The sequence below is a fragment of the Anguilla anguilla genome, chromosome 1, assembly GCF_013347855.1.
Source record: "Anguilla anguilla isolate fAngAng1 chromosome 1, fAngAng1.pri, whole genome shotgun sequence".
NCBI lineage: Eukaryota > Metazoa > Chordata > Actinopteri > Anguilliformes > Anguillidae > Anguilla > Anguilla anguilla.
Window position 1 is genome coordinate 38,959,249 of NC_049201.1, and position 14,097 is coordinate 38,973,345.

Here is a 14,097-nt window from a genome sequence, read left to right on the forward strand (position 1 = left end):
CAAGGCAAGAGATTGATGTACTGACCAGGAGAAATACATTGTGAAAAATCCGTAGCTATTATTTAACTTACTGTTGCTAACATTAGCTGGCTTGCTCATTATTTTTTATCCAAGCTTATATCTTTTTTATTCATAGTGCTAACAGTAATCTGCTTGGCTTTCCAGTAACCTAACTGGCTCTGATTGTAGCCTACTGATTCTGTAGTGTGAATTCATTGTGAGAAAGATCTGTCACGCATCACAACAGAAGATATCAATAAAGGGCTTGTGCACTTTTAGAGTCATTTTTATGTAAAATTACAAATTATAGTTTGTCAGAATGGAAACCGACTCGATGTGATGTCAGCAATGTGCTGCCGCGAAAAAGTGCTGTAGCTACAGGCACTCCCTCTTACCTATCCCAATGTAACCCCTGTGTATATGCAGTGGCTTGTGAACTTTCTTGGTAACTGCAAACACACTTTTGATTAGTCCCAAACATTATGGAGCTCATTGTATGTTCTAGTTAAGCAGATGCGTGAAACGTTGGACGAACCATGCATTTAAAACATTTTAGGATGTGGTCCACCCGGTTCAATGACTTGGTTAACTGCATCCTTCACTAGATCATACATATGGTAGGCCTAATTCCTGATTTTTAATTTCCCGGTTTTCATCTGCCCCCTTTAATCAACACAGTCAAAACTAAAATGACTAAGTGCAGCAGAAAACATATCAATGAACCAGGCAAGTGACAGTGAATTTGAATAATTGGGAGATGAGGGGAAATTGTGATTAGCAGCCAAAAATGTATATTTTTAAAATTCCAATTAACATTGTGACATATTTTGGAAAGCGATTTGCAAGTCGGAAGCGTGTTGACACACTTTGTGGACCCTTTGGCGTTCCATATGCCTAGGTGTGCATGTGCGTGTGTTGTGTATGTGAGAGGAAGGGAGTCTGTTGGCTGTACATGTGATCTGTCTCCTGTTATGTGAGTGTCTGACTGTCTGTCCCCTCAGGATTGTTGGATAAGGTGACCTCAGTGCTGCTCCACCCCAGTGCTGCGGTGCGATTGGCTGCCGCGTGGTGCCTGCGCTGTGTTGCCATGGCACTGCCCTCGCAGGTCTCTGTGCTGCTGGACCGCTGCACAGAAAGGCTGAATGCGCTCAAGTCCTGCCCCGAGGCCGTGTCCGGATACAGCGCTGCCATCGCCGCCCTGCTGGGCGCGGTGCAACACTGCTCTCTTGGAATACCACATGCAAAGGGAAAAGTGAGTACTGGAGACAAATGTGTGTGAGCTTATGTAGGTATATGTGTCTTTAGGTGTGTGTGTGTTTGGGTGCAAGTGTGTGAGGTGTTTTTAAGAAGTGAAGTTAATGCAGGAGCAGCTGTATTGCAGAGTGTAACATGTCAGTAGTGAACTCCAGCTACAATAACCAAGGACTCCAGTAGACAGTAATGCAACAAATTCCACAAACAAATCTACATACAGTAACAAAAAGTTTTAAACCTCCCTACTGGGGAAAAGCAAAATGAGTGTATTCTGGTGAATATTTTCCCTACTTTGGCCTAACTATCTAAAAGTGTGTTAAAATTCTAAAACCACAATAACCAAAAAAGGGAGTCTTAAAAGGGGCTTCAAAGGGGAATCAAAAGGGATCTCTCCAACCACAGAGTCCCCAGGCTTCTACACATCCTGGGCCGTCAGGTGGACACAGGTGCGCAGCAACCAGGCAAAGCCCCCAATGAGCTCCAGCTGCAGGACCCAGACACAGGCACGCAGAGACTCCACAAAACCAGAGCACGCAACACAACTATCAGTAACTGGACATGTGAAAGGGGCTGTGAACGTTCCGGAACAGCAGCAGTCTCCGTGCTTCTGCCTGACTACTTACTGATGGAGTCTGGAGCCAGCTTCTGGGAGGCTCTGTGTTACTGATATGGCAGCATCAGCACAAGTCCAGTGAGCACACAGGTTTTTGAGTGATTTATCCCTCTCCCTCTACAGGTGGTGATGGCCCTGTCAGAAGACCTCCTGCGTTCAGCCACACAGAACAGCCGCATCTCTATCCAGCGCACACAGGGGGGCTGGCTGCTGCTGTCTGCCCTCATCACACTGGGTGAGTCCACCTGCCCTGTGCCACTTTCTCCTGCTGTCGGACAGCAAACCATCCCTCTCAGAACATTGCGACAGTGAGTCGGGTCTACTCAGCCCTGCTCCTAGTTCGTAGACTGATCATCTCCCTTCTGGGGATGATCCCTGCCTCTGCCATCAGCTCATCCAGAATGCTGCTGCTCATCTGATCTGCACCCTCCCCAGACTTAGCCACGTCAGTCCCCTCTTCATCTGCCCCCACTGGATACTTACAGCGGATCACCAGCTGATCCAGGTTAAGCTCTTATGCAAAATCCAAATAACATGAAAACCATGTAAACCCCTTATTTTGGTTTGTAACACTTAATGTGTTAAAATTCTAAAACAATTTATTCACTTTTTTTCTGTGGCAGTCCCCGTAAGTGCAGATCTAAGACCAGATTTCTCCTCGATAGTACCACCCTGTCTTTAAAAATTGGATGTTTAGAGGTGTTTATCTATATCTCCATGGACAGTAGCTACTCTTCTGGCGTCAACATGGCTAAACTGCAATTCTTCTTAGAACGAAAAACTACATATAACCAATAGGCTACACCAACATTAATTACTTGATCAGTATACAATAAACATACACATGCAAACTCAACACTGGAAAACTGATATGAGGATCCATTCAACAGTGTTTCCTATACTGTCCGCCCAAATAGATTTTCCCCTGCCCAAAAAGATTTTTTGGTATGTAGTTGCTTATTTTTAAAAGCAAAACACTATACTTTCGCATTTGTTATTTTTTCATTTAAAGTGACATACAGTCACGTTTCGCTGAGTGAGCTGGCCCTCTCCCCCTCCCTCTCGTTGCCAGCGTATGTAGAGCAGAGCAGGGAGGACAGCGCCTGAACGTGAACATGATTAGAAGGACAGTCATATAACCGCATTAGTGCCAGGTAACAAAATATTTAAAGTTTTTCAAAATTGGTAAAATGATGTCGTTGTTATGCATCGCTTCTTCGAAAGAACACATCCTGTGCTCTAACCAAGACTGCGAAGTTATCAACATTATTTGGATTAATGTTGCCTCGCATTTAGCAAGCATCAGCGTTCACCCAGCTAACATATTATAAAGGTAATGAAAACTGCACCCCATATAGGTTGGGCCTACTTACTTTAATTGAAATTAATGCAAATCATTGTGTTTAGAAATGAGGACATTTCGGATATCCGGCACCAATGTACTTTAAAGTTCTTAATTTATGTTTAGAATTTGTATGTGATTATATTATCCTCCAAGTCATTCTGATAGCATAAAGGTTTGTCTGTAACTGAGACCATTACTGCAAAAATAGTTTTAGTTTGAGTTCCTTTTCCATTCTGTTCATTCTCTCTGTTGCTGGTACAACTTCACACAAAAAGTGCTGTACAGATTTCATTTTCATCTGGAGACAGTGAAAATAAACATAAATAAAATTTCTCTCACAAAAAATAAATGAATAAATAAATTAAGTGCCTGAACACAAAATGTGAACTCTGTCTGCACGGCAAAATTATATAATATGTTAATAGTTACAATACAATTTAATAAACACTACAAACACCAGCTTGAGTCTACCGCCACAAATACATTCTCAACCTGTGGAGACCACTGATACAACCTGATCAAATATTTTAAATTGTTGCTAAACAGATTATATAAGATTAAGCTCATTATAATTGTTTAGAGTCCCTTAGAAATGTTATGGCCCTGTTATACCTTATAGGCTCATCACATCTTGTGTGAACTGACTATCCAATTAATAGGTCCAGTTAATTTATGGAGACAAAAACCAATGTTTCAGTCCGTTTCTTTTTACAGTACAGTTGTACTGTAATTAATAATTGTAATTCAAATGAATCGCATGAGTTTTTAACGTTGACAGCCCAACTTAAAATACATTTCTTTCAGGGTCTTCCACCTTAAATTGCTATTTTGATGTTTTCTTCCATCTATATGTTGCACGTTTATATCTTTTAATACAGAAATTAAGACCCGTCTCCTCTTTGGGCCAGAACTGAGGGCTTTGTGCTTGATGCAACATTTTTACAGTTAGCTACCTGGCTTCAACACCCAGCACACCTTGAAAATGCATGTGCAGACCGTTTTTAAGAGTTATAAACAGAATTAGCGTTTTACATGGTTTTCATTTTTGGACTATGGATATTTCGTATAAGGGCTTAACCGGGTTTTGCTTTTCGGAATAAGATGTTTACATGTGGTGTATAGAGCTTGTAAGTGAAAACGTCACCAAGCCACTCCCCTCGTTTTCCCGCAAATTTGTCAATGGGAAAATGAATGGGGAAATTTTGAATAAGCAATATTTTTAGTTACAAGTCGGGAACCAGTTAGCTATTGGTATGCGGTACCCATGACATATATGACTCATAAAATATAATATCAGCAGTACGATTGACCCATGACAAGTACAAGGTACAACGTTGTGTACGTTTCGTACGCTTAGGAACTACACAAACCGGTACTGCGCTCCCGACGCACGCTTATATCGTCACGACTCAGATGGAACATGCTTGCACCCTTCTACTTCTAGTGTCACTTCGATATCGTATTTCAATTTCAAATTACTGGAAATAACAGATTTGTTACTAATAAGTCATATATATTTTTATCACAACAAAACAACAATATAGCTAGCCAGCATGGTTTTCGATAAATTACCGACAATATGTTTACTACTTACTATGTTTTAATAAAACTATTTATTAAAAATTGTCTATCTCTTGCCTACTGCACCTGTCTTGTCTACGTGCACTGTGATTCTGATTCTCACAATATGAGTATTCCTTTCTAAGTGCTGTGAGCAGACTGAAAGTCTATGTTACACCGAAGCCTTGCGAAAAGAAGTTTCGTTACATCGTGTCCTGTACAGCATATGGTTTGTAATGACAAATAAACTTGACTTCGACAGCTAGCTAGCTACCTGCTGATCCAGCCCTTCCTAAAGTTAATGTTGGCTAACCGAAACTTTATAAACGATACCTTTCATGCTGGTGCTGACTGACCCACTAATATACCCTGGCTGTATATGACCTGCTCTACATGGTTGGATTTGGAATGATTTTCTCGCTTCTTAACATTATTGTCCTGACCATTGAAAAAATGCATTAAGCTAACCAGTGACACCGCATTTGTCGTGGGTATAGCTAGCTAGCCACCGGTGTTGGGTGCAGTTGGCCGTAGCTGCTGGTCCAGAGTCAGTTGTTTTCTTTCCTTACTAATGGTTAAAGCTAGGACCTGGGAAGGGAAATCTGATCCCAGATCAGCAGTTAGGGGCAGCCTAGGCACCGCACTTGGTGGGTAGACTTACAAGCACACGTGGTTGTGACGTGTATCCGTGCGACTTTGATTTAGTGTAGTTCAGGACCACCAGCACATCGTAAATCGATATATCTCATAAAAAACACGTTTTCAACGTACAAAAATGCCAAATTACTCACACATACAAGATATACACCGTCTATAACTCATTCATTCAGACTGCCAAAATCCAGGCCTGCCATTAAAAGTATTGATATCAAAATGACGTTACGGTACTACAAACAATATAGGCTATCTTGCCTCACCGAAATTAAATAAGATGTATTCCAAAGCAATGCTACCCAGTATTTCCTCAATTCTTTCAAGTCACTTGGCCCTGTGTTTTGTAATCTTACCATTTTACAATGTCATGCAAACTTTGTGTCAGATCAAAGTGTCAAATATTTTGAATTGCCTCATGGAACACATTCATATCATTTCCTTTTGCAAAGCATTTTATTATGAGAGTGAGAAATGCAAAGTGACCCTGTAAGAAACGGTTGTGAATTATGGCTATCCTTGTGTGAATTTGTACAGTCTGATGAGCGTGTACCGTTTAGCAGTTTCGGTTTGCTATATATGTAAAACAGTGGCTGTGACAAAGGGTGCGGTGGCGTAAGTGTAAATGCATCAGAAACGCAGGTGAAATATGGCCAGTGTATGTACTCACGGATTTGACGGCCATCCAACGAGCCTTGATTGACAAAAGAATCAGCAAGCCCGTAGAATTAGAGCTCCCTAGGTCGCAACTTGTGTACCCTTCTGTCCTGCTCTGTTGTCTGTTACTTCGTGGAGATGCAATTTTAGTGTTTGTAAGGTTTATAAGGCATTTTGATAGGCTTATCTGCAGGTAGGAATCCTCTTTGCTGTTTAGCTAGAACCGGAAAACTTGATAGTGGAGAATAGGAGCAGACGCATATGTCCCAGCAGGCTTTGCATATGAGAAAATAACAACAGTGTGAGAGAAATTAGGAGAAATGATGAAATTGCGTAGTTGAAACAATATGTTTTTAGCAGAATGGGCATGTAGGTGAAGGTTGACATGATCACTGACTATAGTGCGAAGTAAATGAAGTGACCATGAGTGAGCTTAGTTTCCTTATCGAACGGTATATATAACAGTTTGTATAAAGCATTAGTTGTTAAAGTGGAGGGTTAAGTAACGTGTGAAATCTATTGCACTGCTGTTTTTTTTTCATGTTCAGTACTAGTAGTTATAATTATGAGTGAATCATGTTTTTAAATGTAATGTTTTAATGGGGAGTTGCAGAACGTACATACGTAGTAATTGTTTGTATGTGGCTAGATAGAGAACAGGGCGAGGTAACATGAATGTAGAAACGTGGCGTTTGCTGATAAGAAGGTTTTGTACAGTAGCCAAGTGAAGAAATGTAGTTAGTAGAAATGGCACAGCTGTGAACTGGTGTAACTTTTTAATAAAAGGAATACATTTGCCGTCATGAAATGCATATGGGTGGCCATGAGTGAGTTTTGGTAAAGCAAATATAAGCGTAAGAGAACGTTAGTGTAAAAGAGGAAATTATCTGCCTGAGGACGAGGCGGGATTCAATCCTTCAACCGGAGGTTTACCAGTCTGTGACTTTGTTAGTGCAGCACTATGACATAGCTATGCAATGCATGAAATATCATTAGCAAACCTGTCCGTGGTTTTAAAGAAGAACACAGGCCAGTAAGCACAAAAGAGCTCCCGTTGAATCCATATGGCTTTGCAATATTGTAGCCGGTTAATAACTGAACGTGCAGATGATACGTCATAATGCAGTGTATACGTTCGGTGAACGGTGGGTAGATGTGGTGCAAAAGCAATAATTGAGAAGTAGTAGACAATTATTAGTGAGGGTAAAAGCAGGTTAAAGAAATGTGTTCATAGCTGGGCTTGAACCTAGGGTCCCATGTTCCCAAGACTGTAACCTTGCCCACTAGGCCACAGGCAGAAACATTGTTTAAACTGGAAATGTTTCAGAGTAAAAAGGTATGGGTATTTTGCGTGTGTATGCGAGTTTTTGATTGGGTCGTGTAGGTGAAGATTTGGCTGGTGTCGGTAAAATGTTCAATGGGGAGGCATGTTGTTAGTGGGATAGGCGGCAGGAAAAATAAGAATGAGAAGAAGAAGAAGAAAGAGAAGGAGAAGAAGGAGAAAACGCAAAATCTCTTTAGTTTGGGGCTTTATTGTGTGGACATGTGAAGTTGTTTATGAAATTTGTCTGTTGAAATGGGGTCAGAATGTACAGAATTTAATGTTTTTAAGGGCTGAGTGTCTGTGGCTGTTGTGGTTATTTCTGTGGGGAACCCTCTCGGTGCTGCATAGGTATGGGGCATGCCCCCGCTAAGGCGTAACTTGGTGGGATGGCATACCTGCCATCCCAATAAATCCGTTTTTTTCCCCTCCAGAGATTGAAAAAAATATAACCAAGCACATGCTACGGTAGAGAATGACGGTCCCAAAAAAACGTGAAATCTTTTATTTTTAATCGCTATAGATATTGATTTTTTTAAAGTCAGTAGGATTTTAACATTGAGCTGTGACGTCACGAACCAGACGCCCCCGGAGGCAATTTGACTTACAAGCTCAATTGTAACCAGAATACTTGAGTATTCCGAATAAGATCGGAATAATGATGTGCATGTAAATGTGGTCAGCGGCTGGGTTGATCTGCGAACCAATGACTAGGTGGATTAATGAGTGGATCAGTGGGTGACTGAGTCATTGGGCTGGTCAGCTAGGGAGTTTCAGTGACTCCCTCTCTCTTTTTCCCTTTCTCTCTCTCTGTTTCTCCTACCCTCTTTTTCCCTCCCTCATCCTCCACCCTCTCTCTCTCTCCCTCTCAGTTTTTTCAATTTCAATTTCAATTGTGCTTTATTGTCATGACACTGAAAGATTCCAATACTGCCAAGGATGGTAATGTTAACTTTCTACGTTACAATCAGTATAAACAAATGTAAATATATTCAAAAAAGCTTACACAGAAATACATTGAAAACATGCAAGCAAGCATTAGTATGGATAGTACAAAAGCGATTGAATAGTTCATAAGTTTTCTCTTATTTTATGGAAATTTGTAACAAATTGTGTAACTGGGTTTGATTGTTCTCCTGATAATATTCTTAATCTTTTCTGATAGAATAATAAGGGTGGGAATTTTAACAGTAAATTTTGGCAGTTTGGCAATTTTCAAATCTTCTCATATGAAGTGCATTTCTGTTTCACGTTCAGTTTTAATTTCAATTTCTCCAGAATGCCAGTGCTTACAGTTTTTTTCTCTGGCCAGCCATTTCTTTTTAATGGCGACCTGTTTCAATGACTAGGTTGTGATCACTGATTCTGTATTTTGTTAGAGTTGTTCTCTGTGGGGTTTTTACTTGTAATAAAATGTTCTGCCTAACCGATTCAAATAGTTTTATCCAAATTGGGATAGGGGGATTTCTTAATTTTGTAATTGGCCTGACATCAGCAATCTGCTTTGTTTGAGTTTTCTAATATTGTGGCCAGATCATTCATATAAGTATAGAATAATGTTGGACTCAAATTAAAACCTTGTCACACCCCTCATCCTTGTTTGAAGTATTCTGTGTTCCAATTTTCACACACCACTAATTGTTATTCTACATTGATTTAATGATATCATAGATCTCGTCACCCAGTCCACTTTTTAGGAACAAACTTGTGCCAGAGTGAATCAAATGCTCTATTAAGGTCTACAAAGCCGGCGAAAATTTTGCCCCTGTATGGAAATGCTTTTTTAATGAGCACATCAAGAGTATATAAATGGTTTGTTGTCCAGAGTTAAACTAACAATCTCTCTGTGTCTTTCTCTCTTTCTCCCTCTCTCCCTCCCCCTCTTTCACGCTTTCTCTCACTATCTCTCTCAACCCCCCTATTCATCCCTCTCTCTCACCCTCCCTTTCCCTTGCTTTCTCTCTTTCTCTCTCTCTATCTCTCCCTCCCTCCCTCCCCCCCAGGGCCCACGGTGGTGGAGCAGCTCCTCCCCAGGCTGCTGCTGCTGTGGAAGTGCTCCTTCCCCCAGTCGCTCAGGGACCTGGACGCAGAGCGCAGCCGCGGGGATGCCTTTACCTGGCAGGTGACCCTGGAGGGCCGGGCCGGGGCCCTGTGTGGTGAGATGTCCGCCTCTTCCTGTCCTAACATGCCTGTGCAACTCCCATCACACAGCCCAACAGCAGTCTGAAATCTTTGCTACAACAATAATAAAAAGTGATTATTGGAGTGGTGTAGGCTGGTTTTTCCTTATGTAACATTTTGTTCTTTTGTTCTTTATTTGATAGGCGTGCTTTTTCGGGACCACTTACAAATTGGCATCGTGTACAAGCACGGAGTGAAAAATGAAATTATAATGCAAATTCCATTTTCTTTCTCTCCATTTCCTCTCCCCTCTTTCTTTGCCCAGATGTGTTCATTTCCTGCTTAATTTCTCCTGAACATGAGCAGGCAGATGAATGTCTCCCTCTCTGCATATTTATGGCCCAGCTTTTCACGCTCATTCTTATTGTTGCGAGACCGTCTGTAATGTGTTCTTAGATGCAGGGGAATAATTCTGCATAATGAGCATATGTTGAATGGGCTGTAAAATTGCCCAGGCTTCAGCACTGCTGCTGACGCTGACGTATTTTCTCTTTGTCAGAAACCAGTAGTGAGAGTTATAACCTGTGTGTATAAACTCCCAGATGAGTCTTTCTCTAATAATGCTGTTAGCTTATCCAGTATTGTCTGTTCAGTTTTGTCTGTGATGGTCTCTATATGGATCCATCTCTGTGAAACAGAATGCCTCCCCTTCACGTTCTTTCTCTTTCCCCTCCTCTCTCTCTCCCTTTGTCTCGTTGAAATAAAACTGTCTTTATATTTCAGACAAAAGCATTGCTTTAGTTGGCATGTCGGCAACTTGCATTACTGCTTTGGTGATGTTGCATATATTACATTTACATTAGAGGCATTTAGTAGACTCTGTGGATAAGAGCGACTTACACAACATTTTACATTTTACCTTGCTCAAGGGTACAACGGCAGTGTCCTATCCAGGAATCGAACCTATGACCTTTCGGCTACAAGCACAGTTCTTTACCCACTGCGCTACATAAGCATATATCTATATATATATATATATGTACTATCAGGTCTAGGAATGTTATTTTCCAAGCCTGGAACTAGGGGTGAAACCGTTTACTCAAGTAAATGAGCATTCATCAGCAGATTCATAATCATTTGGAAAAAAAGTAATTGTAATAAATTTTTTTTCTTCATCTTTAAAAAATAATTGTCATGGTAATGGGTCAAACTGTGCATAGCCTACATGTTGTGCTATGAGCCTATAGATTGTTATTGCATCTTTTAATGTTTATTACCATGGTAACAGTTCACTAGTTTTTGTCTTATCAAAGAGTGTTGTTGCATGGGTGAGCCAATGCTTTTGACACTTGTCAGGATCAGTGCAGCATCAGATGAGGGCAAAATGGAAAGCCACACAATTTATTCTATGGGCATTATGCATTGTATTCTGAATTGACACCATATAACCTTTTCTAATTGTTTTGGTTTGGAACGACTGTGAAGTGTAAGAGATGGTTCATTTCATAGAGCACATTTATTTTCCACTATGCCTCATATTTTATCATTGCTGTCCTTCATCTCTTTTGATCGCAGGCTACACAAGCGACACGAAATTATAGGCTTAAGACCACATATTTGCTGTCTTAGGACATGATTTCTAAGATGTAGCCTAGCTTTGTCTATTTTTGTTTTTTGTTTCCCAGAATAGATAAATAAAAAATTACCAAGCAGTGTCTGTAGCAGTCTGGTAAAGCCTGATAATTATTGCAAAGAAGACAGATAGATATTGGGTACTTATTCACTTTTAATTAGTCCACAATTGTAATGAAATTTACATAAAATGTGGTCTGTATTTTTACCGTATCTTTGAATTAATTTAATTGTATAGGCCTATAGATAGGGAAATCAAACGATTGGCGATCTTTCAGAAAACATATTTTGACAGTTTATTCTTCATGCAAAATGTCATAAATGCTACACTATAATCAAATAACATGTAAATCACTAACTTGTCAGAATATAACGGTTGTTTGCTATAATACGATTTTAAATATTAGCTGCTTCCCTCCGCCTGTAATCACTGTCATTGGGAAACACATCATCACCTGTGCGACATTTAGGGTGGGGTTATCTGTTTTCTTTCAATACCATGAACCAATATTTTGTTGTATTTGTACAGTAAAACAAATATACAGAATAAATTCTGGTATATATTGTTATGGGATGCTACATTTAATGAAAAGTATAATCTCAAAATGCAATATTTGCCAGAATGTTTCAAACAGTGGCCTCATGGCTTCAAAATTCCATTGCAGTTGGGGACTGGAATCGGCAAGGCTCATGTCCCCCTTTTCACCCTAATAAAAAAAACCACCATTCGTAAAACTAAAATCCTTTATACAATGCTGTAGATACAATCTTCGCGAAAAATTCGTTGTTCAAACGAGTTTTCCCAGTGACTTAGCCACCAGAAATAATACACTAGCAGCAGGTTATAGCTGGCTATGGAATACTATTTTAGCTGCTGGGGATTTGGATTCCAGGGGGTTGCATGTCTCCTTTTCACCATAATTACAAAAAACATCCATTTGTAAAACTAAAATGCTTTACACCACACTGTAGATAAGACCGTGGCAAAGATATACTTAAAAATATTGTTGTTCTATCAAGGTTTAGCTGTTTAGACATGTCAGAAAACATTTTATAGGGCGTCTTCCCCGGCATAGATTGGACGAATCGGAATTGAACAATCAGGATGATGTCAGGACCGGGATTGGCTACAATTTGAATTATATTTTATTTCGGCAAAGCAAAATCCCTTCTGGAATTATTTTGAATAAGGTAGCGAGGGCCGGTTGTTTTTTGGTGCCATATCGCTCCTGTAAAATGTGTGCCACGCCCTACCTGGACCTGTTGCTCATATAATCAGTATAGTGTAATGTGCACAAACTTGTGTAGAACTTATCATCATTACATTACATTGATTTAACAAATGCTCTGACCAAAAACTGTTTGTAAAGCACTGCTGTTTTTCCCTAACCACTGTCTCCGTTCTTTCTCCAGCTATGAAGAGCTTGGTCGTACACTGCAGTGACCTCCTGAATGATGATGTCATAATTCGCCTCCTCACACCATTGGCTTGTGCGGTGGCTCTCCTCAACCAGTGAGTCCTAATGAAGGAGCAGGGGGAGGAGCCTGTGCAGAGCATGCTCAGATGCTGTGAGATCCCACCTTCATGTTATGCCTATGGGAAACTGTCAGGCTGCCGGACACTGGATGTCTGGATAGCCTTAGAATTTCAGCTTGCTTGTGAACACACATTTCTCTCTAGTGACAGATGAAAATACTTTCAAAGACCCTGTGCAGTCAAAATCATGTTTTTAAAATGCTTATATTATAACCAAACTATAAGGTTACTTACACATTGATTTTAAAAGTATTTCATACATGTATGTAATGAATTAGGTATTTTTTCCTGAAAACTATACAATGCTCGACATTGCCGCCTGGCGGAGTATTTGGTATTGGTGGTTTTGAGACCAAATTTGTGACGTCATGAATGTTTCTAATTTGCATTGACCAATGTGTGGTGGCCAAAACACTCACCCAGTATGCACTCCCAAGTTCAAAGCCGGTTGAACGGACCGGTTTCAGTAAGCATCCGTTCGGGCTAGATTATGTTCTGCTATTAATCAAATCAAGCCTACAGACTATAACGTTACCATTAACCTCATCTCCCCAATTTACTTTCTGTCTGGCTATTTACTTGCTGTCTGGCTATCGATAATTTTGCTAATGTAGCAATGAGCTGTACTTATCTTGTGTAAATATAGCTAATGTTAGTTGGCGAGTGTAACGTTACTTTATTCTCCAGACTGTTATGACGTTACTGCCGCAAAAAAACCAAACGATAATGTTATGTGCTAACCTAGGTTATCCTATAACGTTAGGTCCTATATTGTAGGCTGTAAGCGATGGGCTCATACATATATTCAATATCAATATCTGTTATTGCTGTACTCGTTATCCATTATTGCGGTCGTATGATAACTAGCTAACGTTAGCTAACAACTGACGTTACGTGGAGCGAGTGAGTGCTGATCCAGGTCAGTGGGAGTGAGCGGCCTGGGCTGTCAATCAAAAGTGAATGCATAAATAATTAGGACAGAACTGACACGCCCAACCAGTCTTGAGCCTGCTATATTAAGAAATTCAGGTTTTACATCAAAGCAGATTTTTTATCTTTTCAAAGTCTAATAAGTAGAAAAAATACACATATATTGTAATTTAGTAACTAAAGGAACAATTTAAATGTAAAAAAGGGAGGTTGCACAGGGACTTTCAAATGTGGATAGTAAAAGAAAACCAAATTGGAGAGGGGCAGGTGGGTGGCCGCAAGAGTTAAGTGATGTCAGCTCAGTGACAAAACCAATATCCTCCCTGCATATTTGACTACAAACATCAGGAATGTGAGATTTGTTCTTGTGATTTTTTTTGGATTGCAAAGCAATTTAAAGCCTATTTACAAAGTTGCTTTAACTTTACAGTTTGGGGTGTTGGAAATTTTTTTTCTAGAACATTTTGCCATTCTTG

The 14,097-nt window shown here is 40.1% G+C and overlaps 1 protein-coding gene across 10 annotated transcripts in view; it reads left to right on the forward strand.

The window, feature by feature from the left end:
• The window catches only part of heatr5a (HEAT repeat containing 5a), a 94,831-nt gene that overhangs the window by 38,068 nt on the left and 42,666 nt on the right, over window positions 1–14,097 (forward strand). For all 10 annotated transcript variants that reach the window (XM_035408182.1, XM_035408190.1, XM_035408198.1 and 7 more), the window contains 4 exons: window positions 1,002–1,252; window positions 1,991–2,102; window positions 9,405–9,557; window positions 12,568–12,667. In XM_035408182.1, coding sequence (XP_035264073.1) covers window positions 1,002–1,252; window positions 1,991–2,102; window positions 9,405–9,557; window positions 12,568–12,667 — 616 coding nt within the window. The remainder of the gene's footprint in view (window positions 1–1,001; window positions 1,253–1,990; window positions 2,103–9,404; window positions 9,558–12,567; window positions 12,668–14,097) is intronic.